The sequence below is a fragment of the Pongo abelii genome, chromosome 1 (assembly GCF_028885655.2).
Source record: "Pongo abelii isolate AG06213 chromosome 1, NHGRI_mPonAbe1-v2.0_pri, whole genome shotgun sequence".
Classification (NCBI taxonomy): domain Eukaryota; kingdom Metazoa; phylum Chordata; class Mammalia; order Primates; family Hominidae; genus Pongo; species Pongo abelii.
In genome coordinates this window covers 227573497-227600525 of record NC_071985.2, presented here as the reverse complement: position 1 = coordinate 227600525, position 27029 = coordinate 227573497, and the positions used below count along the sequence as shown (strand labels likewise).

Sequence of the window (27029 nt, the reverse complement as noted above, 5' to 3'; positions counted from 1 at the left end):
ACCAGTGGCCAACTAGTACCACCTCCAGTGACGTCAGAGGAGTCCAGGCCTATTCACAATTCAAAGCCCTAAAACACTGAGGGGTTAGCCGTTGGTTTCCAGTTGTCCAAGCCTGTGAGTGGCTATGTGTCCTGGTTGGGTGCTTAAAGCAAGGAGGTGAAAGGCGATCGGCATTGGCGAATGGGGTAAGACTTGCACAGGCCCAAGGCTAGGAGTTGGGGTTTCGGGCCTGAATTGGGGCCTGGAGCACCCCTTGACGTGGCGCCCCGGGTCCCGTCCGACCCTGGGGAGACGCGGGTGGCTGGGATGGCAGGATGAGCGCGCCCTGGAGCCGCGCCAGGCCCGTCACCACCTCTCGGCGGCCCCGCCCCTCCCCGCAGGTCCCTCCCCTTTCCGCAGGCCCCGCCGCCGCCATCTTTGTTGGGGGCAGCCGGGCCTGGCTCGAGATGCCGAAGTCGTGCGCGGCCCGACAGTGCTGCAACCGCTACAGCAGCCGCAGGAAGCAGCTCACTTTCCACCGGTAAGAGGCGGGGACCCGGGGGCGCGGGAGGCCCAGACCTGGGGTCCGCGGACCGACTCTGAGGCCTTGGCGCGCCGGGCGGGAGCGCCTGGGAGGCCCGAAGGCGTGCGGCCGCTGGGCCCGGGGACAGGCCAAGGTCCTGGGCCCAGAGGGGCTGGCGCCGCTGCGCACGCCGCGGGGATGCGGGGAGGGGCGGACGGAGGGGCAGCGGCGCACCTGGCGGGGCCGGGGCCGGGGCCGGGACGCGCAGGGAGCGGAACAGGTGTCTGCTGAACAGACTAGCGGGCAGCGGCCGGGGTTTGCTGTGTCCCTGGCCCCTGCAGCTCCCGCCGCGCGCGGTCCTGAAGGGAGCCCGGCACCTGGGCGGTGCAGTGGAGGAGTGGAACCCCCGGGGCGTCCCGGCAGTGGGAAGGGACTTTGCAGGGTCGAGGGAGGATGCTGGAGACTTTGGAGTCTGCTCCTGCACTCGCCCGGCCCGGCCTGGCCCGGCCCAGGAGCAATCGTCCTTGGTTAAAGTTGCGCTTTCTCCAAGGTCCAGTCACGGCACCATTTCTCTACCTACTTTTGGGCACATCTTCGAAGGGCGGCTTGTGCTCATCGTTCCCATTCGCTCTGCTCCCATTGCTCTGTTTTGTGATAAATGCTTTGCTTGAAGTATACGTAATGTACATGCAGAAAAATACACGAATCATAAGTATACAGCCCGGCGAGTTTTCCCCAAGTGAACGCCACTGAACTGAAACGTTACCAGCTGGGCGCGGTGGCTCAAGCCTGTCATCCCAGCACTTTGGGAGGCCGAGGCGGGAGGATCGCTTGATCCTGGGAGTTCGAGACCTGCCTGGGCAACAGAATGAGACCCTATCTCTACAAATAATTTAAAAAAATTAGCCAGGCAAGGTGGTGTGCCCCTGTAGTTCCAGCTGCTCGGGAGACTGAAGTAGGAGGATCGCTTTAACCCAGGTTCGAGGCTGCAATGAGCTATAATCTTGCCACTGCACTCCAGCCTGGGTGACAGAGCGATACCTTATCTTGAAATAAGAAATAAAACATCACTACCCCCGAGAAGACCCCCCACCTGGACCCCCTCCCAGGTCCTCCTCCTCTCTCCTGCCCAAAGGGAACCCTATCCTACCCGCTATCAGAGTGGATTGCAGTTCATTCGCTTTCGTTGCCACATAATATTCCATTGAATGCAAGTGCCAGAATTTACTGATTTGTTCTACAATTGAAGGGCATTTGGGTGGCCCCATTTTTTGGATGACAAATACATTGTTCTGGAGGCTGGGCGTGGTGGCTCACGCCTGTAATCCCAGCACTTTGGGAGGCCGAGATGGGTGGATCACCTGAGGTCAGGAGTTCGAGACCAGCCTGACCAACATGGTGAAACCCCGTCTCTACTAAAAATACAAAAATTACCCGGGCGTGGTAGCGCGCACCTGAAATCCCAGCTACTCTGGAGGCTAAGGCAGGAGAATCACTTGACCCTGGGAGGCAGAGGTTGCAGTGAACCGAGATCGCACCACTACACTCCATCTTGGGCAACAGAGCGAGACTCCGTCTCAAAAAACAAAACAAAACAAAAAAACATTGTTTTGGCCAGTTTTGGTGGGACTTGTGTTGCGGTGCATCTATCTGTTTTGCCTCCGTCAGGTATGTACCTGGGGATGGAATTGCCGCGCCTTCTCTCTTGAAGTCGTTCCCTCCACTCCCACGAGAGCTCTGTCACATCACTAGTGAGCCTTGTGATGCTAATTGATTGCATAGCATTTCACACAACTAACCCCTGAGCCTGGGTCACTTTTCCTGCATGACGTCTGGTACACTTCGTGGCCACAGGTGTCTCTTCTCAGTCTCCTTTGCTGGATCCTCCTTATTTCCAGCACTAAGTGTTGGAGCCCTGGGGTGTGGGCCACGGCCCAGGGTTGGCTTCTAGCCACACTTGCTCTCCAGGGGCCCATCTCACCCAGGCTTATCGGTTCCACAGGGTTAGCCTCCACACTGACATCTCCAGATGCGTGTGGCTGCCTGTCACCCCAGCACATGGAGAGCCTAAAAAGCACCTCGAATTTAACTCCTGACATAAAAAACAAACTTCTTTTTTTGGAGACAGACTCTCAATTTGTTGCCCAGGTGGAGTGCAGTGGCACAGTCTCGGCTCACTGCAACCTCTGCCTCCGTGGTTCAGGTGATTCTTGTGCCTCAGCCTCCCAAGTAGCTGGGATAACAGGAGTGCGCCACCATGCCAGGCTAATTTTTGCATCTTTAGTAGAGATGGGGTTTCACCATGTTGGCCAGGCTGGTCTTGAACTCCTGAGTTGAGGCAGTCTGCCTGCCTTGGCCTCCCAAAGTGCTGGGATTACAGGCGTGAGCCACCATGCTCAGCCGCTACAAAACAAACTTCTGATCCCCTTAACCTGCCGTCCTGTAACTTAATTTTATCTCAAACATGAAACTCCTTCCTTCTCAATTTTACCATCTACAGGCAAACCTTACTGCATGGCTTTCAAAATACATCCAAATCTGCCCTCTCATTACCACTTCTGCCAACGCCTGGTCCCACAGCAGCCAGGGTGGACTCAGGTTCCATCTCACCTCTGTCTAGAGCCTCCAGGGACTCCCCCAGCTGCTCAGGGCCCTGCGTCATGCAGTCCCCACTCCCTCTTGCTGTCTCAGCTGGACCTGCGTGAGTGGCCGTTCCTGCTGTCCCTTCTGAAGCCTGCATCGCTTGTGCTGCCACTTCCTGCGGTCTGTGCTCAAACATCACCCCTTCAGCTGACTCTCCTCACCACCCCAGGGCTTCCCTCTGTCTGTTCTCTGGAGCAGCTGTCATCCCCAGAAGACACCGTCCACATCTGTGTGGCTCATCGCTGTGCCCCCGCTCCAGAATATCATTACCCCCCATCCCTAGCACGAAGAAGAGGGCCCGGCTCCTGGTAGGCTCCTGGCAAATGTAGCATCAGAAACAGCTCACTTGGGCTCTCTGGCCATGCTCGTGGTCTCGGGTTTCCTATTAAGAGTGCTTCAACAGCTGTGACAGAAGCTTCCAGAAATTAGATGTGATTTAACAAACTGAGAGGACTAAACGTCCACAGCTGTCCAGGGAAGTACTCTGCAGTGATGTGAAAATTCCGAATGACTCTGAGGCGCTGGGTCCAGCTTTGCTGGGCCTCATACCCCCTGCCTCTGCCCTTAGGTTTCCGTTCAGCCGCCCGGAGCTGCTGAAGGAATGGGTGCTGAACATCGGCCGGGGCAACTTCAAGCCCAAGCAGCACACGGTCATCTGCTCCGAGCACTTCCGGCCAGAGTGCTTCAGCGCCTTTGGAAACCGCAAGAACCTGAAGCACAATGCTGTGCCCACGGTGTTCGCCTTTCAGGACCCCACACAGGTAGGAGGGCACTGCGCCTTCTGTCTGGTCACATCCAGCCTGCATTGTTTACCAGCAGTTGGGAGCAGTGTGGGTGGCGGCATGTGTGGGAAAAGCCAAGGCCAAGAACTACAGTGACAACAGCGCTATCACGCTTCTGGGATCCACAGCCCTGTGGCCCTGCTGGCCATGACCTCGGCTTTAAGAGAAGTCATAAATTAAAGGCACTTTAAAAATGAATTATTTTATGGCTGGGTGCGGTGGCTCATGTCTGTAATCCCAGCACTTTGGGAGGCAGAGCTGGGCGGATCACCTGAGGGCAGGAATTCGATACCAGCCCGGCCAACATGTTGAAACCCCATTTCTTCTAAAAATACAAAAATTAGCTGGGTGTGTTGGTGGGCACCTGTAATCCCAGCTACTTAGGAGGCTGAAGCAGGAGAATCGCTTGAACTGGGAGGCAGAGGTTGCAGTGAGCCAAGCTTGCCTTGGTGGCGGCGGGATGTGTGGGCCTGGCTCAGGAGGGGGCTCACGAAGAGTTGGATGCTGAAGCCTTGAGCTCGGATGAGAGGCCACGGGGCACCCACGTGGAGTGGGCAGGCAGAGCAGTGGCGGGACAAGCCACAGGCCAGCAACTCCCTGCATTGGTGGATTTATGGGGAGAGGAAAGGGATCCATGAGTGGAGAGTGGAGCCGATGGGAAGAACAAGGCGGCCACGTAGCAAACACACCCAGAGCGGCCGCCTGGGAGCTCCTGCCCCATCTGTCCTCCCCAGCACCCTTCCCAGATAGCCTCATGCAGTCTGCCTCAACCTCTTCAGGTTGGCAGTCCCTTCCTTCAGGAAGCCCTTCTGGACCCTCAAACACCCGCTTGCCTCCGACCCCTTCCTGCCCCTCGGTCTTCCTGGCCCCTCTGGCCCCTGCTGTCCTTCCTATTTCCCTCATTGGTTTTGTCTTCTCCCCTGGAACAGAATCTCCATGAGGGCAGGGGCTGCCTTCCCTGCCTCAGGCCCCACACCCAGGATGCTGCCTGGCACAGCCCAGGTGCTTGGGGTATGTGTCCATAGATGAGCACTTTAATCAGCTTCATGTATTTGTGATAACGTTTGTCCTGGAAAGATGACACCTGAGCCACTGGGAGTGGGGACGTTTGTCACTGTAGCCCTCAGTGCTTCCAGTGCCGGGTTGGTGGGGACAAGCTGGGTACGGCCTCTGCCAACTCTGCTTTGTGGGCCCCACCCCAGTGTGGCCCAGGGGCTGCAGGTTCTGCGTCAGTGGCACCTCGAGTGGTGAGCTGGGCTTCTGCCGCTTGCTGGCGGTCATGGGGCCAGGTGCCAGGCCCTGGGGTGACACATAGGAAGTAGATGGGTCCCTAGCTGTACAGGGACCTATTCAGGGCACTCTGACCGTGATTTCAGGGCATCTTTGGAGAAAGAGAAGCACACCAAGTGGGCAGTGTGAGTTGGGTTGAGCTTCAGGTCAGTTTCATTTAGTAACTTCGTTGACTGTGGCACGCAGTGGGCCGAGCAGTGGGACAAGCATGATGCCCGAGGCCTGCCCCGAGCTCTGAGGGTTCTTGGGGTCTGCATCCACTCTGTGTGTGTCTCTTGCAGCAGGTGAGGGAGAACACAGACCCGGCCAGTGAGAGAGGAAATGCCAGCTCTTCTCAGAAAGAAAAGGTGAGTGCACCGGGCCAGGTACTTGAACGTTTAAATTATGCTGTGGGTTGAGACAGGGAGGCGGGATCCTCCCAGCAAAGCCGGCCTGCAGGGCTGTCGCCTTTCCTCATATGCCAATTTGGATTCCCTGTTTTTCTGGAGGGAAGGCCCAAACCTCTCAGCTTCCTTCTTTTCAATATCAAAGAATCTCAGTTGCTAGTAGGGATGGTGCCTGATTCCCTTTTTCTTTTCTTTTTTTTTTTTTATTTTTTGAGATGGAGTCTCGCTCTGTCACCCAGTCTGGAGTGCAGTGGTGTGATCTCGGTGCACTGCAACCTCTTCCTTCCAGGTTCAAGTGATTCTCCTGCCTCAGCCTCCCAAGTAGCTGGGGTTACAGATGCCCGCTACCACGCCCGGCTAATTTTTGTATTTTTAAATAGAGACGGGGTTTTACCACGTTGGCCAGACTGGTCTTGAACTCCTGACCTCAGGTGATCCACCCACCTCAGCCTCACAAAGTGCTGGGATTATAGGTGTGAGCCACCGCGCCTGGCCCCCACTTTTTTTTTTGTAGAGATAGCGTCTTGCTATTTTACTCAGGCTGGTCTCAAAACTACCGGGCTCAAGCCATCCTCCCACCTCAGCCTACCAAAGTGCTGGGAGTATAGATGTGAGTCACTGCGCCCAACCTTTTTCTTTGTTTTTGAGACAGGGTCTCACTCTTGCTCAGGCTCTGTACAGTGGTGCAATCATGGCTCACAGCAGCCTCAACCTCCCAGGATCAAGCCATCCTCCCACTTGAGCCTCCCAAGTGGCTGGGACCACAATCATGTGCTACCATGCCCAGCTAATTAAAATTTTTTTTTTTTTTTAGAGATGGGGTCTTGCTGTCTTGCCCAGTCTTGGATTCAAGGGATTCTCCTATCTTGGCCCCGACAAAGTGCTGGAATTATAGGCGGGAGCCACTGCACCTGGCCGTGCCTGATTGCTTAAAGTTCAGTTCCAGGGCCGGGCGAGGTGGCTCACGCTTATAATCCCAGCAGTTCGGGAGGCTGAGGCGGGTGGATCTCTTGAGGCTAGGAGTTTGAGACAAGCCTGGCCAACATGGTAAAAACCCCATCTCTACTAAAAATATAAAAATTAGCCGGGCTGGGCGCAGTGGCTCACGTCTGTATTCCCAGCACTTTGGGAGGCCGAGGCAGGCGGATCACCTGAGGTTAGGAGTTCGAAACCAGCCTGGCCAACATGGTGAAACTCCATCTCTACTAAATATACAAAAATTAGGCTGGGCGTGGTGGCTCACACCTGTAATCCTAGCACTTTGGGAGGCTGCGGCGGGTGGATTGCCTGAGGTCAGGAGTTCGAGACCAGCCTGGCGAAACCCCGTCTCTACTAAAAATACAAAAATATAGCTGGGGCATGGTGGTGGGTGCCTATAATCCCAGCTACTCTGGAGGAGAATCACTTGAACCCAGGGGGCGGAGGTTGCAGTGAGCTGATCGCACCACTTCACTCCACTCTGGGCGAAAGAGCGAAACTCCATCTCAAGAAAAAAAAAAGTTAGCCAGGTGTGGTGGCAGGTGCCTGTAGTCCCAGCTACTCAGGAGGCTGAGGCAGCATTGGTTGAACCCGGGAGGCGGAGGTTGCAGTGAGCCGAGATCATGCCACTGCACTCCAGCCTGGGTGACAGAGTTAGATTCCGTCTCAAAAAAAAAAAAAAGTTCAGTTCCAGGGTGTGTGCTAGGGAGATGCTGGTTGTGGAGGGGCACAGACCCTGGAGCTGGTCCCTGGCTGTTGCCACTCCCCTAGAGGGACAAGTAGCAGCTGCAGGAGGGCCCTGCATCTGCAGGGCTGTAGTGCCTGACTCCACCCTGCCGTTCCCAGGTCCTCCCTGAGGGGGGGGCCGGAGAGGACAGTCCTGGGAGAAACATGGACACTGCACTTGAAGAGCTTCAGTTGCCCCCAAATGCCGAAGACCCCGTAAAACAGGTAAGACTGAGTGCAAAGGTGGTCTGTGGTTGGACACAAGATGACTTGCTCCAAACAAAATGGAAACCAGTGAGCACCCACCATGAGACCTGTGTGGCCGAGGCAGGGTGTGCAGCCTGGGTTTCAGAGCTCCCCAGTCAAATTCTCCACCATGGTGTGGGCACATCTGGATTTTGGGGGAGCAGCCAGGAGCGTCCGGCTGCCCTGGGGTTGTGCTGGGTGCGTGTCTGGTGGCCTGCTCACCATGGCCCGCCTTCCTGCTGGTGATGCAGCTCTCGGCTCTCACTCCCCTGTCCTCAGGTCTCACCACGGAGGCCGCAAGCAACAGAGGCTGTTGGCCAGCCGACTGGCCCTGCAGGCCTGAGAAGGCCCCCCAACAAGCAGCCATCTGATCACAGCTATGCCCTTTTGGACTTAGATTCCCTGAAGAAAAAACTCTTCCTCACTCTGAAGGAAAATGAAAAGCTCCGTAAGCGCTTGCAGGCCCAGAGGCTGGTGATGCGAAGGATGTCCAGTCGCCTCCGTGCCTGCAAAGGGCACCGGGGACTCCAGGCCAGACTTGGGCCAGAGCAGCAGAGCTGAGCCCCACAGGCTCCGGACGCAGAGGTGGCAGTGGCACCAGGGCCGGCAGGGCTTTGGAGCTCTGGTTGTGGACATTTTTGTCTGCTGTGGACACTGAGAAAGTTGGCCATGAGGCCTGCTTGGCCGGGGATCCAGACAGTAGCCAAGCTCCCCGGCGAGAGCCCCGACGCCGTCTGGGGGACGTTTAGAGGCGTGGCACTAGGAGTGCACATCTGTGAGCATGACAAGCTTATCCTCCCATGGTAACAGAAGTCCAGGCTGAGGCTGATTCTGGACGCTGTCCTTTCAGCACACGCAGAGCGAAGATCGTTGGAAGCCCCAGTGTGGGAGATGCTCCTCAGGGAGGCCCCTCTTCCATCAGCCTGGACAGCCGCTCGGGGTTCTAAGGAGTGACTGACTCCTATTCCGGCCTGGTGTGAGTGGGCAGTGTAATAAAGTATCTTTCTATACGGTGTCGCTCCCATCATTTTCTCTAGTACCGTGATTCCTTCTGCTAAGAAGACTGACTTCCATGGCCGGGCGCGGTGGCTCATGCCTGTAATCCCAGCACTTTGAGAGGCCGAGGTGGGGAGATCACTTGAGGTCAGGAGTTCAAGACCAGCCTGGTCAACATGGTAAAATCCCATGTCTACTAAAAAGACAAAAATTAATTAGCCAGGTGTGGTGGCACACACCTGTAGTCCCAGCTACTTGGGAGGCTGAGACAGGAGGATCAGCTGAACCCGGGAGGCGGAGGTTGCAGTGAGCCGAGATCGCACCACTGCCAGTATTGTCACTGGGTGACAGAGTGAGACTCCATCTGAAAAAAAAAAAAAACTGACTTCCTATTTTGTCTAATTTATAGCTTTAGTGAATTAAAGAAAAGTTCTAGCCTGATTTCCTAACTTGGGGTCTATTTCTCAGGCAATGTTTAATGTAGAAAATGGAACCCCAGCTTCACGTGAGGCCCTGTGGTTGAGTGAGGAGTGAAGGATGGGGAGGCCGCCTCTGGGGAAGGGGTTCCCTCCCTCCTGAAGATGAACACACAATACACGGAAGAGCGCCAGCCTCTGCTTTCAGGAAAGGTTTATTGTGGTGAGTGCCTTCTGTACAGTCGACTGCAAATGAAACGCAGAGGATGGGTGCCCAGAAGCACCTGTGGCAGAGGCGCACGGGAAGCCCGGGGCCCAGGCTCATGCAACACGACGCTCACCGCGGCTCGGGCCGTGGGGCCGTCAGAGAAACGTTTTTTAAAAATGGAGATGAATGTTACAGAATTGGACAACCTGAACTGCCTTTCAAAACCAGAGGAAGGAGGTTCTTAGCCGTTACTCAGATACCAGTGCTGGGAGGGAGGCGTGACTTTAGCAACAGCTGTGGGTGGGCTGGAGGCCGGCGCAGCTTGGGGCCCCCCGCGCCAGCTGTCTCAGCCACCACCTGTGCAGTGCTTGCTGGGAGGGGTCAACAAGAGCAACTGATGGCTGCCACTTCCAGGACCCGTTAGACAGGCCTCACGTAACTTTACTGCAGCCGAAGCCCAGGCCGTGGAGGGGATCCTGGCTCCGCCGCATTCTGCATCCCAAGTGGGCACGTGGAGGAAGGGTCTGAAGGAAGGCTCCGGAGCACAGGCCCTGGTGTTCCTGTGAGGACGCTGGACCTGCAGGAGCGGGGAGCTGCAGTGCCACCCACCGCGTGCCACGGGCCAGGCCTGGGGTCCACGCCTCCGGGTTGGGTGTGTCTGATGTCTTGCCAAGCGCCTGGTCCTGTCCTCTTGAGCTGCCCCCTTGCCCAGCACTGCACTCCGGAGGTGGGTGGTGCAGGCGGTGGAGGGACACAGGCCAGCTCAAGCCCACTGGTGGCAGGGCGTTTTCCCACAGGGATACGGGAAGCCACCTGTGTCAGGGCTAGGCCCTGGGATCGGGAGTTACACTACCCTGTCCCAAGCCGAGGGGGCCGGTGGAATGATTTGAGCAGCTCTGGGAGTGGGGAAAAAAGACTAATTTCCAAACCCGTTTGTTCTCAGATAAAAAGCAGTTTTATAAACCCGCAATCTGCTCCAGATTCAAGCAGTAATATTTCAGCAGGAGGAGGTGGTCGTGGGAAGTCAACGCAGCAGAGGCTCCCTGACCTGGAGGCCTGCCTGCTTTTCAGGTTGTTTCGCATGTTCAGCGTGGACTTCAGAAGTGGCTCACGCTCCTGTGGTGAGGGCAGGGTGTTCCACAAACACCTCCAGACCTAACCAAGAACTACAGGGCGGCAGGCTGCGGTCAGCACGTGTGCTCAGGGGACCCAGCAGAGTCAGGGCCAGGGCCCTTCCCTCCAGGAACTGGTCCTTGGGAAAACAGCCATGGGCCAGGCTGCAGTCTGGTTTCCAGTGGGGCTGCCTCAGTCCTACCCCCAGCACCCTCAAAAGCTGGGGTGTCCGCATGCCCCTTCACATAATTGATAATGGTGCCACCTCCTATAATAATAATATAAAATAAAAACATCTGATGTCGGGGTTTTTTCCATTTCCAAATTTGTAGACTCCCAGGAAAAGATTTTTTGCAGCCTTTTAAAAATCTGGTTCTTGGCAGTTTATCCATCTGTATCGATCCTGTGGGCTGTAAAGGAAAAGACAGACACAGGTGATCAGAAGGTGGCCGTTCCCATGCACCTTTCTACTGATGGGGCTCAGCAGTCACCTGGACCAGCAGCTGGCTGGGCCCAGGCGAGGCAGAGCACCCGCTGCTGAAAATCAACTGCTTCTGGAACATGGAGGTCTGCTTTCATCCCCCGCCACTCAAGCCGCAGTTTCCAACGCGCTCACTCTAATTCTACCTGTGAAAGGGCCCCAGCCCCCTTTTTAGGGCACAAATCATGGGCTCTGAGTGAATCACGGGTCAAGGGCTAGTTGGCGTCTCTGCTCCCAGGCGGGCAGCTGAGGAAGGTGGCTGGCAGCCCACACACTGAGCAGCTGCTTCGAGGTCCCCGCCCCCGTTAGCTGGTGACTGCGAAGGGACGGCTACTCACACTGCTTTGGTATCCGGAGGGCCTCACTGTCCAGCACCATCACCTGATGCAGGACGCCCCGGAACTGATAGAGCACTTTCAGGTTCTTCTCTTCCCCCACACACGGGTCATAAAAGCCAGGCAGTCCAGCCTGTAACAAACAAATTGCTACTCTCAATACTCCAGATGGTCTAAGACCAGCACTCCTCCTTACTACCACCAGAGGGGCAGTGTGCACAGGCTCTGACATTCCCTGGGGAGATGCAAACTTTGGGGCTTGAAGAAAAAGAAACAAGAATTTGAAAAAGTTGCCAAAACTCGCTTCTTAATAAAGGCCCTATCCTCACACTAAGACAGGGCCACTAGATGACTTCTAGGGTGCCAGGAGCTCTCTGGCCTGAGCTAACCTGCATTTTCATCCTTCTGGATGGTCCATGCCCCAGGCCCCAGAGGCAAGACTCACACATGTTACAAGTGAACTCATGCTTTCTGGAATGAGGCAAAAATAAACAGAATCAAATGTCATGAAGGCAGGCGTGTGTTCTGTTTGCTGGTGTGGCTGGCACATACAGGGGCTCAGTAAATCCTTACTGAGTGAGTGGTGAAAGAAATGACTGAATGAAGCGAATAGCTCCAACGTGGGTACTACTCAGGAGCTGGGCAGCATCCCATGCAGTAGATGCTGATGACGGCAAAGATCCCACTTTAAGGGGCCAGGCTGTCCTTGTCAGACTGAACCTATTCTTCAAACCACTGTTTGTTTGTTTTTTTTTGAGACAGGGTCTTGCTCTGTCACCCAGGCTGGAGTGCAGTGGCACAATCACAGCTCACTGTAGCCTCAACCTCCTGGGCTCAACCAATCCTTCCGCTTCAGCCTCCCAAACAGTTGGGACAACAGGCGCATGTCACCATGCCCAGCTAATTTTTTCTCTTTTTTTGTAGAGATAGGGTTTTGCTATGTTGCCTAGGCTGATTAACTCCTGGGCTCAAGCAGTCCGCCCACCTTGGCCTCCCAAAGTGCTAAGGTTATAGGCCTCAGTCACTGCACCCAGCCTGTTCAAATCTGTGAGCACATGGCAGGTGGTGGCTGGTGCTGCTGTACCTTGGAGGCCTCCGTGAGGATGAGCTTCGAGTCCTTCACCAGGCACTGCAGGGGCACAGTCACGTCAATCACCTTCACCTTCTCACTCTTCCTGCTCTTGTCATTGACAAACTTCCCGTACCAGGCATTGACAATGATGAGGCCTAAGGACAGACTCCGAGTAGAGGAAGGCCTCCTCCAGGCACCTCCTTGTGTGGCTTAGAGACCCCCAGTGCCCACCCTGGACCAAGAGAGGACACATGTTCTCACCCATTCTGGACTCTTCTGCCTCAATTATCCTTCGGACAGATTCCTGCATCAGCCGGACCTGCCAGAGAACAAGGATGACACAGTCAGGGCCCCACCAGGCCTGCTCCACCTCTGGTCAGAGGGCCACAGGCAGGCAGTCTTGTCCACATCAACATACCTGCTCAGGGCCTGGAAAGGAAGGGAGTGGGCGCCCTGACAGCTCTGCTACCCAAGTGGCTCACTCTGAAACTCCTAGACCTAGGGCAGGCAGCTCTGGGTCAGAAGGTGAGAAGCACCTGAAACGGCATGACCCTCCCGTGGCCACCGGTGGGAGCTCCCTTTCTAGGGATCATTAATGTGTGGGTGGGATTTGTTGACCCAATAAAAAAACACTGAATGCGTTGTCAGCTTTAAAAATAAAGAGATTTCACAGGAGAAGCTGGAATCCCAGCTCCTCTTGAGAAAGGACCTGTGTTCTCCTGTGGTGCCATTCTGCTGGGTATAGCTGTGCCGCCCCCTCAGACAGGCATGTGCTCACCAGGCCACACACACGGCCCATGGCCACCTGGCAGTATGCTCGCCACTTACCCAGGAAGCCTGCTCCCTCCTGCTCAGTAAAAGGCAGAACACTCAGAGGGAAGAAAAAGAGGCCAATACTCACCACTTTAAAAAAAGCCCTTGTTATGCCTTTGGAGGGTAATTATCTTCAGGGCAGGGACTGCAGAGCCCAGCACCGCATCCCACAATAGAGACTAAATAGAGAGCCAAGTTGCTGGAGAAGAGAAGTCTGCCATCTAAGGCCCTGAGACCAACATGTGGGGTGTGGAGTGTGTCCCCTACAGCCCTCGCTTAAGAACGGCGGGGCAACACTCACAGCGGACTCCGCCTCTTGCTTCTTCTGCAGCACATCTGTGGCGGCGCTTTCCCTCTGCTTCTCCAATTCCCTTACGCGAGAGGAACACAAGCCCCACGTTAGCGTGGCGCTGCCCAGCTTCCAGCCAACACAGCCCCTCCCGTGCTGGACCCAAGCCCAGCAAACAGTCTGTGATCTTACTGGAGTTCAGTTCTAGAACTTTAAAAAATATTCCCACGACAGTCTCAGGCAAGTCTGTTAGTCACAGGCTGGCAGCTTTCATTTTACCCTTAGATGTCTCTGCCCCACCTCCTCACCGAGCTGACGGAACACCGACTGTCAGTCTCTTTGGAAAGAAGACCCCGCCACATGAGAATTTCAGGAGATCCCACCAACCTTGTGGGATTATTATTTTTTGAATTTTAATTTTAAAATAGAGATGGGGGCCTCACTATATTGCCCAGGCTAGTCTCGAACTCCTGGGCTCAAGTGATCCTACTGTCTCAGCCTTTCAAAGTGCTAGGATTACAGGCATGAGTTGTTAAATAACACTTTTGGTAGGAACAACTAATACCACTTTAGACACATAGATCTGCTTTCCTGTAACAAAGTATGGGCCCTGGGGTCAGCATATGCCTGTCCTCCCTTCTGAGAGAAGGCTGGGCCAGCACATGTCTTGTTCTAAGCCTCAAGCCTCCTAGGGAATTAGGATTTTGAATCCAAAGGCCAGACGGGCCCAGAAGAGGAGATTCATTCCTTTATCTGAGATTCTCTAAGTGCAATGCTTTACTAAATGAGATATTATAAAGTAACAAATCTATACCAGCTCCCAGTTTTCTGTAGAGATGCTTGCACTAATAATTTAGGTTTCATGGCATGCCCCAATGGATCATCTAAGAAACTGCAAAAAAACTGCGTTTCTATGACTTTCAAGACTATAGTTAATGCAGGCCCCTCATATAAGAATCCAGAACGCATTCCTCTTAAACTCAGTGCCGGGAAAGGAAAAAGGAAAACTTTTTATTTCTTGAGGCCATGGTTTAGAGGTTCAACACTTTTTTTTTTTTTTTTTTTTGAGACTGAGTCTTGCTCTGTCACCCAGGCTGGAGTGCAATGGTGCGATCTCGGCTCACTGCAACATCTGCCTCCCAGGTTCAAGCAATTCTCCTGTCTCAGCCTCCTGGGTAGCTGGGATTACAGGCACGTGCCACCACGCCCGGCTATTTTTCTATTTTTTAGTAGAGACAGGGTTTCGCCAAGTTGGCCAGACTGGTCCTGAATGCCTCACCTCGGGTAATCCACCTGCCTCAGCCTTCCAAAGTGCTGGGAATACAGGCGTGAGCCACCACGCCCAGCCGAGGCCCAACACTTCTATAAACTCCAGTCCTTTCTAAGAGTAAGAATTACAAATGAAGGGATAATAGCAGTCCAACTACTGACAATGATGAGAAATAGTTAACATTTACCAATCGTGGCCCAGACATCAGCCTAAGCGCTTTACATGCATTAATTAATTCAGGTTTCCTCATCACCCGACGCAGGATGCTCTGTTATCCTCTCCATTTTAAGGGTGAGGAAACTGAGGCACAGGGCTGGCTAGTGACATGCCCATGACGTGTCAACTCACTTCTCTTTCTGAGCCCTGAGGTATGGTTTGATGATCAGACGGTGCATGGCAAAGTAGACCACTAGAGGCCCCATGGTGGCATAGAACACGGCGCTGGGCAGAAGCTGGTCCGTCAAGTGAATAGGGAAGAAGTATGTCTGACTGGCCCTGTTGAGCCTGGGGAAAAATACAAAAAAAAAAACAAACAGCCAAGATGAATCAGGTTTTCCAGGGAAGGGCAATGGGGTGTCAGCCACAGGAAGAGAACTTGTGCTGCGTGCAGCCGTGAGTTAAAGGAGCCTGCAGTCTGCTCCTTTCACAGTCCACCGCCTTCTGCTGGCCTCCCGTTCCAAAGTCTGGCTGATGGATCTGACACTGTGACAGAAGAAAGATCCCAGGGTCTGCTGACCTCAAGCCAAAGCAACAAGAGGAACACTTCACAGGGTCAACATCCCCTACAGGTGCATTTAGTCATAGGCTGGAGAGGACAGGAATGGGCTCCTCCAGATGTCACTGGAGAGTCACATCTCAGTCCTTAACTGAGGTTTCCAAAGAAGTTGGTGAAGACTTCAAAAGTTAGTCAGTTAAGGAGGTTCTGCTTCCAGTGGTGGCTGAGTAGCTCCTATTGGACCAACGTGTAAACTCTGGACCACATATAAAAAATTTGGCCAGGCGTGGTGGCTCACGCCTGTAATCCCAGTACTTTGGGAGGCTGAGGTGGGCGAATCACCTGAGGTCAGGAATTTGAGACCAGCCTGGCCAACATGGTGAAACTTCATCTCTATCAAAAATACAAAAATTAGCCAGGCATGGTAGTACCTGTCTGTAGTCCCAGCTACTCGGGAGGCTGAGTGAGGCGGGAGAATCGCTTCAACGCAGGAGGCAGATTGTACCACAGCACTCCAGCTTGGTCAACAAGAGGAAAAGGACTGGGGACGCATGGACAGAATCTCAGAAACCCGTGGAAGAGTGTTAAGTTTAATATATTGGTAATTAGAGCCCCAGTGAGGAAAAGGAAATTTACAGATGCAAGAAGTTTAGGAAACCCCAAGCATGATAAATACAACAAAATCCTTATCTATGTACATCACAAACTACTGAAAAGCCAGAAAAAGAAAACATGTTGAGTAGCCACTGACAATACCTGACCATACTTTTCCAGAATAAAAGCAATTCCAGAATTGATAAAGAACACTCAAAACTTGGCCGGGCGCGGTGGCTCACGCCTGTAATCCTAGCATTTTGGGAGGCCGAGGCAGGCAGATCGCTTGAGGTCAGGAGTTTCAGACCAGCCTGGCCAACATGGTGAAACCGTCTCTACTTAAAATACAAAAATTAGCTGGGTGTGGTGGTGGGCGCCTATAATCCCAGCTACTCAGGAGGCTGAGGCAGGAGAATTGCTTGAACCTGGGAGGTGGAGGTTGCAGTGAGCTGAGATTGTGCCAAATGCACTCCAGTCTGGGGAACAAGAGCGAAACTCCGTCTCCAAAAAAAAAAAATATACACACACACACACACACACACATAAACAGAGATAGGTTAAATGTGAATGGGCCAAAAAAAAATAGTAAGCATAAGAAGGTTAAAAAAGCTATATAATAACAGATAAGGTAGACTTCAAGACAAAAAGTTTTTTTTTTTTTTTTTTGAAGTGACAGGGTCTCACTCTGTCATCTAGGCTGAGGGGCACAATCACAGCTCACTACCACCTTGAGCTCCTGGGCTCAAGTGATCTTCCTGTCTTGGCCTCCCAAAGTGTGTGCGCCACCGTACTGAGCCTTCAAGTATTATCTGAGGAGAGACGGCTGACACCAACTCTAATCAAGGTAAGTGATTTGGCTTTTGTTTCCAAAACTGAGCTGTGATCCACTTTTATTCACTCACTGAGTTCCTCTCAAGTACTACGATGGGTTTTAGGTTCTAGAAGTGCAGGTGAGAATAAAATGGACCAAGTCCAAGAGCTTGTCTGATGAGGAGTGGAGAAGATGGCCCTTCAGATGGAGACTGGTTCGCTGGAGACTGAACATGGTAAACATGGTGGGGATCACCTGGGGCAAGGGGAAGGGCTACTATGTTATACAAGGTGAATTAGGGGACATTTGAGCAGAAAGCAGATACTTACAGGGAGTGAAGGAAATGGCCACATATTTATCTGCAGACTGAGAAATAGCAAAGCCACCTCATAAGCAGGAGGGGGCCTGGTGTGTGCCAGGAATAGCTCCAGGGGGTCAGGATGGCTGGAGGGGTAGACAGGAATACTACATCACAGAGGGCGTTGTAGGCTCCAAAGTCTCTGAAGGGCTTTGGCCTCCGCCTGGAATTGAGGGAACCTCTGAAGTTTTAGGCAGAAGACAGACGTGAACTGCCTTCAATTTTAAAAAGGACGCTCCCTATGGAGAGCAGACACACAAGGAGGGAGACGGGTTCAGTGGGGAGGGTGCTGTGGAACTAAGACAAAGATGTTGGCCGCGGTGAGGCTGAGAAATGGCCAGATTGGGGATACGCTTTTGGAATACATGTTCAGGAGATGATTTTGAGATATGTCTGATTTGGAGTGTGGGAGAGAGAGAGATCGAGGCTGACTCCAAGGTTTTTGGACAGATCAAGTAGAAGGCCGGAGCTCTCATTTACTGAGATAGGAAAGGAGGCTGGGCGCTATGGCTCACACCTGTAATCCTAACACTTTAGGAGGCCGAGGCAGGAGAACTGCTTGAAGCCAGGAGTTCCAAGCCAACCTGGGCAACCAAGTGAGACCTTGTCTCTATAGAAATAAAAAGAGAGAGATGGGAACGACTTCGGGCAGAGCAGGTTCTGAAGGTTCTGCGTTTCTGGGGGCACAGGGAGGGATCGAGTTCTGTTTGGATACGTGACATTTGAGATGCTGTTAGGTATCCAAGTAGAGATTAGGAAGAGAAAGCTGGACGAATATATGAGCTGGAGATTGAGGGGGTGGTCCAAGCTGGCGCTTGCAACGTGAGAGTGCTCAGGGCATGAGAGCCATGAGGCTGGACATGACTGCTTGGGAGTGAGTCTGGAGAGAGAAGGGCTGTGCCCTGCAGTGGTGCTTCCATTTAGGAGTTTGGGAGACAGCAGCCATCTGGTACAGAAAGCCAGAGCAGGGCGTGGTATCCTGGAAACTCAGGGCAGAGAGGCCGTAAGGGCAGGAGGGAACGGCCACCGAGACAGCAGGTGCAGAGACCAAATGAGATGAAGAAGAATCACCCTCTGATCTGCCACAGGAGGGAGGGTGCCCCACTGATGAGGTGAGAAAGGCTGATTCTGGAAAGGGCTGGTTTTTCTGGAGAGGCCTGACTGGAGCAGGTTTAGAAAGAAATAAGACGGATGTAAGCGAAAACAGACAACCTTTTTTTTTTTTTGAGATGGAGCCTCGCTCTGATGCCCAGGCTGGAGTGCAGTGGCGCCATCTCGGCTCACTGCAAGCTCTGCCTCCCGGGTTCACACTATTCTCCCGCCTCAGCCTCCCGAGTAGCAGGGACTACAGGCGCCCGCCACCACGCCCCGTTAATTTTTTGTATTTTTAGTAGAGACAGGGTTTCACCATGTTAGCCAGGATGGTCTCGATCTCCTGATCTCGTGATCCGCCTGCCTTGGCCTCCCAAGTGGCTCCAGTGAGCCAAAAACAGACAACTCTTTTGAGGAACTAAGGAGAGGACAGTGACTAGACTCAGGTGGAGCAAGGGTGTGTGTGCCAATGGAAACCCCTGGTGAGAGGGATGAACCGACATGGCAGCTGCTACTGGAGATGCTGTGCCCAGGTGATACCTGCCAGGCCAGTGACTCCAGGAGGCCTGGGCTGCTAGGATGCATCCTGTGACATCAGGCGAGGCTGCTGGAGCTCAGACATACACCTCACTCACTCGGTGTTGGAACTATCCACTCCTTGAAATTCGCTTACTCAGCAAAGACACAAGCAACTGTACTTTTTTTTTTTTTTTTTTTTTTGAGACGGAGTCTCACTCTGTCGCCCAGGCTGGAGTGCAATGGAGCGATCCTGGCTCACTGCAAGCTCCGCCTCCTGGGTTCAAGCGATTCTCCTGCCTCAGCCTCCCGAGTACCTGGGACTACAGGCACCCGCCACCACCCCTGGCTAATTTTTTGTATTTTTAGTAGAGACGGGGTTTCACTGTGTTAGCCAGGATGGTCTCGATCTCCTGACCTCCTGATCCACTGCACCCGGCCGAATTTTTTTTTTTTTATATTTTCTGAGACAGAGTCTCGCTGTCCCCCAGGCTGGAGTGCAGCGGCACAATCTTGATCTCAGCTCACTGCAACCTCCGCCTTCAGGTTCAAGCAATTCTCCTGCCTCAGCTTCCCAAATAGCTGGGATTATAGGCGCGTGCCACCACGTCTGGCTAATTTTTGTATTTTCAGTAGAGATGGGGTTTCGCCACGTTGGCCAGGCTGGTCTCGAACTCCTGACCTCAGGCGATCTGCCCGCCTTGGCCTCCTAAAGTGCTGGGATTACACGCATAAGCCACTGCACCTAGCCAAGCAACTGTGTCTTTAAGAACAAAATTACAATGCAAAGGCTATTTCAGCCTTAAACTTGGGTAAAGCCTGGCTGAGTGAAGGTGACAGGCATTCCTTGACCAGAAAGGCCTAAGTTCAACTTACTTGACTTTCAGAGAAACGCCCTGTGGAACTCCAATGCTGACAGCTGCACCCAAAACGCTATGCCTGGAGATCTTCCTCTCAGCTCCATACTCCACCACCGTCCCAAAGAAGCCTGCTCTGCAGGGAGAGAATGCGGTCTGTGCCTGTGCCCCCTCATTCATCACTTCAGGGGCAGCTGTCATTTGAGAAGAGGCCAGGTACCTTCCCTTTCCTCCCTCCAGCCTCCTCGACCCCCAGCGAGCAGATTCGTGACAGAAGAAAGTCGGGACACCCATGGTCTAGTTCTTCCACAACACTCTCTAAGCTCCTCAAGGGCTGGGACTGTAGTGTTAAATCCCCCACAGCCTCAAAATAGGAAGCTCTCCAAAAGTGTCACACACACGTAGATATTCACATGAGCAACGTATCTTACACCAACTGGTTCCACTGTGAAGACCCGCATGCAGAACCAGTGTGCTTCCATTTTAGCCAGGCCAGGACTTACTTGAGGGATCCTTTCACACGAGTCTGATCGTCATCTTGGAATTTGTGCTGATAGCTGATCAGTGCAAAGGAGTGAGGGATTCCCAGCTGGGGAGACAGAGGGTGCAAGGATGCGTGGCTAGGGCGTGAGACTCCATGGGGAGGTGGGTATCTGCCCTCCCACTAGCTCTGGGCATCTGCTGCACACAGGCCTTTAAGGCAGGGGTCACGGTCTGGCAGCCGCACCGAGTGCACCATGATTTATTAGCAGCCAGTAGTTAAAAACTGGGAGACTTCACAGAAAACCCAGTTTTCTAGCTTCTCACAAGAAATAAAAAGCTCTGGCGACACTGAGCCTACGCTCCTAGGTGGCAGCGGCTGGTGAGAGCCAAGGAGCAGTGGCCCGTGTGGGGCTTCTCATGTACTAGCCCTGGTGTGGCCACAGGGGCGTCCGAGGGCAAGATTCTGCTATGGGGCTTCATCTGCCCGCCCCTGATTCCATGGGCGGCTCCCACCAGACATTAAGATGTTGTTCTGCTTTAGGATGATCCGACAAAGCTGCCCCAGGCGCCTGAAGGCAACTGCATTTCATACTCCAAGGTTCCACCAGGTCACTCGAGTGTGAGCACCGAGAGCCTGCCCCTCAGGGCCCTGTGTGGGCTTGGACTTAGTGGTGATCAGGACACAGGATTTAAGGGGCGCACTGAGTGCTTGGGAGGAGGGGTCCTCCCAGAGCTCTGTCTGCAGGAGATGATGGCTGCTGGGCTCACCTGCAGGGCCACAGTGAAGTGGCTGGTTTTAGTGTCCCGGACGATGCTAGTGTTCATGGCTGACTGGATACCCCATCGCCACTGCAGGTAGCCCACGGTGTTCTTGTCTAGGTTCCGCGCTAGGACAGTGGTCAGGCCGGGTCGGATTCCACGGGATGAAAACTGCAGAGCACAGTTTGTTGTCACAAAGCTGGAGAGACACAGAGACAGAAAAGGTCCTGGATGGCACCTGCTTTCAGCTGCTCTCTGTCACTTCCTCTCTGCCTGGCTAAGACCTCACTTACTGTCACGTCTATGCATCCCTGGGCCAGCTCCCAGTAAAAAAAAAAAAAGCAGGAGGTCAGGCCTCTATCCACACAGAGAGGGGGAGGGTCCTAGCCAGAATCTTCCCAGTAACCTCCCGACTCCCCTCAGCCGCCCTAACTTTAGCTACAACCAAATAGGCACCTGACTGTCTGCATCCCTAAGCCAGCAGGGGCAAGCCCACTCAAGTTAGAATGCATGGCGGCCGAGGAGCGCAAGTCAGAATCACCTACGGAGGGTCTCAAATTAAGCAGTCCAAGACAGTGGTGCTCAAACTACTGCACGCTGGAATCACCCGGCTCATCCACAAATCACGGCTGGCTGGCTTCTCCGCCGGCATGCTGATTCCTTCAGTGTGGGCTTGGAGTGCGAAGTGTGCCAATGATTCCAATGTGCAGTAGAGAGTTTGAGAATCACTTACCTAGAGGACACCCCAGACCTATGAAACCAGAATTTCTGGGTGGAGGCATCAGTATATTTTTGAAGCTGCTGTGTGATTTCTGATGTACTAGTGACCACAGCTGGGTACTAGTGACAGAAACTACAGGCAAAGCGAGCACACGAAACCAGTTCCTGAAAAGAGCCTCTGCAGTTTCTTTCCAAGGGAGTCCAGCCCCATCTTCTGGTTGAAAAGGGGTATTTCATTTTACTAACAGAAATTCACTTCATTCAAGGTGCTGAAGGGTAAACTAACAGCTGGTTTCTTTAATAAAGAGCTCAACATCAATGCCTAAGTTTCTTTCTCTCCTTTCTAAGCTCTAGAGGTGATGTTTATGCCATTAAAATAACAGTAGGCAGGCTCACTGGCTCACACCTGTAACCCCAGCACTTTGGGAGGCTGAGGAGGCAAATCGCTTCACCCCAGGAGTTCAAGAACAGCCTGGACAACATGGCAAAACCCCCATCTCTACAAAAAATACACAAAATTAGCTGGGTGTAGTGGCACGCCCTGTAGTCCCAGCGACTCTGGAGGCTGAGAAGGAAGGCTCACTTAAGCCTGGACAGGTCGTGTTTTTGTTTTTGACGGAGTTTCGCTCGTTGTCCAGGCTGGAGTGCAATGGCGTGATCTTCTCAGCTCACTGCAACCTCTGCCTCCTGGATTCAAGTGATTCTCCTGCCTCAGCTTCCTGAGTAGCTGGGACTACAGGCGCCTGCCACCATGTCCCGTTAATATTTTATATTTTTAGTAGAGACGGGGTTTCACCATGTTAGCCAGACTGGTCTCAAATTCCTGCCCTCAGGTGATCCACCTGCCTCAGCCTCCCAAAGTGCTGGGATTACAGGCGTGAGCCACTGTGCCCAGCCAACAGGTCGATATTTTTGATTTAAGATGGCTTATTAGGCCGTAACTCCATCGTAAATCAAGGAACATCTGCAACTTGATCCGAGGATTAGAGAACCCTGGTTAGCAGACATCCGTAACTAATCTGGTCACTATATATTAAGAAACTGGGCTAGTAGGCTGGGCGTGGTGGCTCACGCCTGTAATCCCAGCACCTTGGGAGGCCGAGGTGGGTGGACCACAAGGTCAAGTGATTGAGACCATCCTGGCCAACACGGTGAAACCCCGTCTCTACTAAAAATACAAAAATTAGCTAGGCGTGGTGGCGCGTGCCTGTAGTTCCACCTACTTAGGAAGCTGAGGCAGGAGAATAGCTTGAACCTGGGAGGTGGAGGTTGCAGTGAGCCAAGACTGTGCCACTGCACTCCAGCCTGGTGACAGAGCAAGACTCCATCTCAAAAACAAAACAAAACAAAACAAAAAAAAAAAAAAGAAGCTGGCATCCTTGGTCACACATCATCCCCCGTGATCCCCCTTGTTTATAAATCAGTCGTCCTTCCATTTAAATCTGCTCAAGTCTAATAAGCTCTGAGTAGCAGAACTAAATTCAATTTCCAAACCTGTAAATGCTGATGATCAGTCCACCCCAAACTCTTGGTGACCACTCAATGAACAGACACTGAGGCTCAACCAGAACAAAACGGCCGAAAGATTTTCCTTGATGAAGTGTCTCCCAAGCTGTGTGACCTTAAGAATCACCTGGGGCGCTTGAAACACCTAGATTCCCAGTCCCCTCCCTCATAAGACCCAAAGCAGCATTTTTTTTTTTTTTTTTTTTAAGACAGAGTCTCGGCTCTGTCACCCAGGCTGGAGTGCACTGGCACGATCTTGGCTCACTGCAACCTCCGCCTCCCGGGTTCAAGCAATTCTCCTGCCTCAGCCTCCCAAGCAGCTGGAATTACAGGTGCCCACCACCACGCCTGGCTAATTTTTGTATTTTTAGTAGAGACAGGGTTTCACCATGTTGGCCAAGCTTGTCTTGAACTCCTGACCTCAGGCGACCTGCCTGCCTTGGCCTCCCAAAGTGTTGGGATTACAGGCGTGAGCCACTGCACCTGACCAGCATTTCTTTTTTCTTTTTTTGAGAGAGGGTCTTGCTCTGTCACCCGGGCTGAAGTGCAGTGGTGTCATCATGGCTCACTGCAGCCTCGACCTCCTGGCCTCAAGCGATCTTCCCACCTCAGCATCCCAAGTAGCTGGGACTACAGGTGTGTGCTACCACACCTGGTTAATTTTTATATTTTTTGTAGAGTCAAGGTTTCGCCATGTTGCCTAGGCTGGTATCAAACTCCTGAGCTCAAGTGATCATCCCACGGGGCCTCCTAAAGTGCTGGGATTACAAGCATGAGCCACCACACCCTGCCCCTGAGGCAGCTTTTAACCAGCATCTGGTTAAAATCTAAGTAGACAGGGTCAGGACAACACTGATGTGTATACAGATGCTGTTTCCCTGCTGTTCTCTTCTAAGTATGACTCCCAGTCCCCTTCTCAGACCCAGTAGGTGAATCCAATTATGTAGAGCAGGGGCCTGTGGAGCTGTGTTGTGAGCAGCACCCAGGTGGTGCCCCATGGCAGCATGTCCCGCATTCCTTCCATCTTCAAAAAAAATTTTTTTTCGGGGGCAGTCTTGCTCTGTTGCCTAGGCTGGGGTGCAGTAGTGCAATCTCAGCTCATTGCAGCCTCAACCTCCCGGGTTCAAGCCATCCTCCCACGTTGGCCTTCCAAAGCCCTGGGATTGCAGGTGGGATCACACCAGCTCCTTTCCTCTTTGTGTGTCTGGAAGCACTGCTTTTTTTTCTTTTTTTCTTTGTGAGACGGAGTCGCCCAGGCTGGAGTCGCTGCCCAGGCTGGAGTGCACTGGCACAACCTCGGCTCACTGCAAGCTCCGCCTCCCGGGTTCATGCCATTCTCCTGCCTCAGCCTCTCGAGTAGCTGGGACTACAGGCGCCCACCACCACTCCCGGCTAATTCTTCGTATTTTTAGTAGAGACGGGGTTTCACCGTGTTAGCCAGGATGGTCTCGATCTCCTGATCTCATGATCCACCCGCCTTGGCCTCCCAAAGTGCTGGGATTACAGGCGTGAGCCACTGCGCCCAGCCAGGAAGCACTGCTTTGGTGCCTAAGTGGCCTCCGCCTGCCCCACGGGCCACATCCTCCTGTTTTGCAGGCTCTCTCCCAACTTCTCCTGCTCTCCCTACAACAGGCTGACCTGCAAGCCTGCCTGGGTTCTCTGCCCCATGCCCCACAGACAAACGACCAGACTAGTGGGCAGGGATTAGGTCAACCCCTGCAGAGCCTGGCAGGCACACAGATACATGTCTCATTGGAAGTGTAATAACTTTTTTTTTTTTTTTGAGACAGTCTTGCTCTGCTGCTTAGGCTGGAGTACAGTGGTGTGATCTTGGATTATTGCAACCTCCGCCTCCCGGGTTCAAGAGATCCTCCCACCTCAGCCTCCCAAGTAGCTGGGACTACAGGCAAGCGCCACCATGCCTGGTTAATTTTTATATTTTTAGTAGATGGGGTTTCGCCATGTTGGCCAGGCTGGTCTCGTACTCCTGTACTTGTTTGTACATGTTTGTACAGCCTACGGTACATGTTTGATAGGAAAGTTATTCATGCCACTGTACCTGCGCATGGTGGCTTACGCCTGTAATGCCAGCACTTTGGGAGGCCAAGGTGGGAGGATCACCTGAGGTCAGGAGTTAAGAGACCAGCCTGGCCAACAAGGAGAAACCCCAACTCTACAAAAATTCGTCAGGCATGGTGGTGCACACCTGTAGTCCCAGCTACTCAGGAGGGTCACCTGAGCCTGGGAGGTTGAGGGTGCAGTGAGCCAAGACTGCACCACTATTCTCCAGCTGGGGTGACAAAGTGAGACCTGTCTCACAACAAAAAACAAAACAAAAAACATGTACTCCAGGCTTGGTGAAGTGGCTCATGCTTCTAATCTCAGTGCGCTTTGGGAGGCTGAGGTCGGAGGACTGCTTGAATCTAGGAGCTTGAGACCAGCCTAGGCAACATAGAGAGAACTTATCTCTAAAAAAAAAACTAAACAATGAGCCAGGCATGTTGGCACATGCCTGTAGTCCTAGTTTTTCGGGAGGTTGAGGGAGGAGGACTGCTTGAGCCCAGGAGTTCAAGGCTGCAGTGAACTATGATTGGCCACATGGTGAAACCTCGTCTCTATTAAAAATACAAAAATAGCTGTAGTCCCAGCTACTCGGAAAGTTGAGGCAGGAGAATAGCTTGGACCCAGGAGGCAGAGGCTGCAGTGAGCCGAGATCACACCACCGCACTCCAGCCTGGGCAAGACAGAGCAAGACCCTGTCTCAAAAATAAATAAATAAATAAAATAAACTCTGTGTGCTCCATTCTAGGACTCCTTCAGCTATATCTTCCTCTGGAAGAAAGAGGTATTATTTACCCTCCACCAATTCTTTTATCTGAGCTCACACAGACATCACTGCCCCCGCCATATAGGAAATGAAGACACTGCTGTCGTTCTAGAAGGGACAGGGATATATAGTTCTAGGAGTGTGACATGGCAGCAGCAGAGACAACAGGAAGCAGAGGCTGGCTGGGGACTACATCTCTGGCATATGTCAATCAACCCGATGACGAGGCAGTCTGTCATTCTCTGGGACAATGGAACGATCCATAAGTCTGTAAGTGTTTCGGTCCACTGACCAACTCTCCCTGAAGGCACTCTTTCTATGTGGCCTCGTGGCATAGGTAAGGGAGGTGCGAGTCCTGGATGGTGCAGCCTGGCTGGGGCTGGGACAAGGGTCCGGCCCCCGCAATCCCGCCTCTTCCCACCTGCACACTGCCTGGGCTTCATGCCAGTGCTATAGCTGCCCTTGATGTATGCAGTGACCTTGTAGGACAGACAAGATAGTGCCAACCACTGTGATAAAAAGAACACACAGTTCTAGTCTCCTAAGCCAACAAAGACCACCAAAGAGGAGCTGCTATCTCTCATATTTACCATCTTGGTGTGAGATTACGGAACAGCTTGAGACCGAACAAAGGCCCCTGTAGGTCTCCGGCTCCAAATTCCAACTGTTTGAAAAGGAAAAAGAGAAGGCATTAATGGTGTTTTATCTCCTAGCAGCAACCAAGGCTCAGGTATGTACCTCTGGGTATAATTCCTTCATTCAATTCACTGGTCTTGCCAGGGCTCTAAAAGAAGGGGGTGGAAGCTTGTTAATGTCTCATCTTAACCTTTGCCAAATGGAGCCGTCTGCTGCCACAGATCCAAAGGAGACCCAGGCTTCAAAGGCACATGTTTCATTGGTGTCCCTCCAAAGAAAAAACTGCTCACCTCTGATCCTTGCCTCCCAGGCTGAGGTCAGGAGACCAGCTGGCTCCCCCTACCCCTCCCGGCGCAGCCCCCGACACCTGCACAGCACCGACTGCGGTCAGGTGTGCCCCCCCACCCCCGCATGCATTGCTGACTCCTTTTCATTTTCATCCTGCACCAAATGTCTCCCAGGTCACTGAGGTGGTCCTCAGGGGCCTGACGTTAAAGCCCAGCAGCGGTTCCACACTCGCACAGCCTTGGAAGTCACAGCTGAGCCTGGCTGCCGTGTTTACTAGTCTGGGTGACTTTCAAGCAACTCTTCAATGTTAATTTGATGCAG

General features: G+C 53.0%; 2 protein-coding genes across 6 annotated transcripts in view; one reads left to right on the top strand and one right to left on the bottom strand.

Moving 5' to 3' along the window:
* The first annotated feature begins 367 nt into the window (after nucleotides 1–367).
* THAP3 (THAP domain containing 3) lies at nucleotides 368–9337 on the top strand. 5 transcript variants are annotated; one of them, XM_063715319.1, is made up of 5 exons: nucleotides 368–520; nucleotides 3714–3906; nucleotides 5502–5564; nucleotides 7428–7532; nucleotides 9018–9337. In XM_063715319.1, the coding sequence occupies exons 1-5, from the start codon at nucleotides 447–449 to the stop codon at nucleotides 9081–9083; spliced, it is 501 nt and encodes a 166-aa protein (XP_063571389.1). In that variant the 5' UTR covers nucleotides 368–446; the 3' UTR covers nucleotides 9084–9337. The 5 variants fall into 5 exon arrangements, with proteins under 5 accessions (XP_063571389.1, XP_054397867.1, XP_054397862.1 ...); XM_054541892.2 differs by having other exon boundaries at nucleotides 371–520; nucleotides 5499–5564; XM_054541887.2 differs by lacking the exon at nucleotides 9018–9337 and adding an exon at nucleotides 7833–8563 and having other exon boundaries at nucleotides 371–520.
* Nucleotides 9165–27029, bottom strand: part of DNAJC11 (DnaJ heat shock protein family (Hsp40) member C11) — a 67886-nt gene continuing 50021 nt past the window's right edge. The window contains 10 exon segments of the mRNA NM_001131873.1: nucleotides 9165–10696; nucleotides 11106–11235; nucleotides 12187–12329; nucleotides 12436–12493; nucleotides 13289–13358; nucleotides 14895–15050; nucleotides 19509–19625; nucleotides 19993–20078; nucleotides 20741–20930; nucleotides 26375–26448. Coding sequence (NP_001125345.1) covers nucleotides 10671–10696; nucleotides 11106–11235; nucleotides 12187–12329; nucleotides 12436–12493; nucleotides 13289–13358; nucleotides 14895–15050; nucleotides 19509–19625; nucleotides 19993–20078; nucleotides 20741–20930; nucleotides 26375–26448 — 1050 coding nt within the window. The 3' untranslated portion in view covers nucleotides 9165–10670.

What these genes read in the sequence shown, in the direction of transcription:
- THAP3 (XM_009235633.4), top strand. Translation starts at nt 447, where the DNA reads ATGCCGAAGTCGTGCGCGGCCCGACAGTGCTGCAACCGCTACAGCAGC. An exon ending in AAGCAGCTCACTTTCCACCG is followed by an intron (nt 521 to 3,713) that starts GTAAGAGGCGGG and finishes CTCTGCCCTTAG; the next exon opens with GTTTCCGTTCAGCCGCCCGG. An exon ending in CCTTTCAGGACCCCACACAG is followed by an intron (nt 3,907 to 5,498) that starts GTAGGAGGGCAC and finishes TGTCTCTTGCAG; the next exon opens with CAGGTGAGGGAGAACACAGA.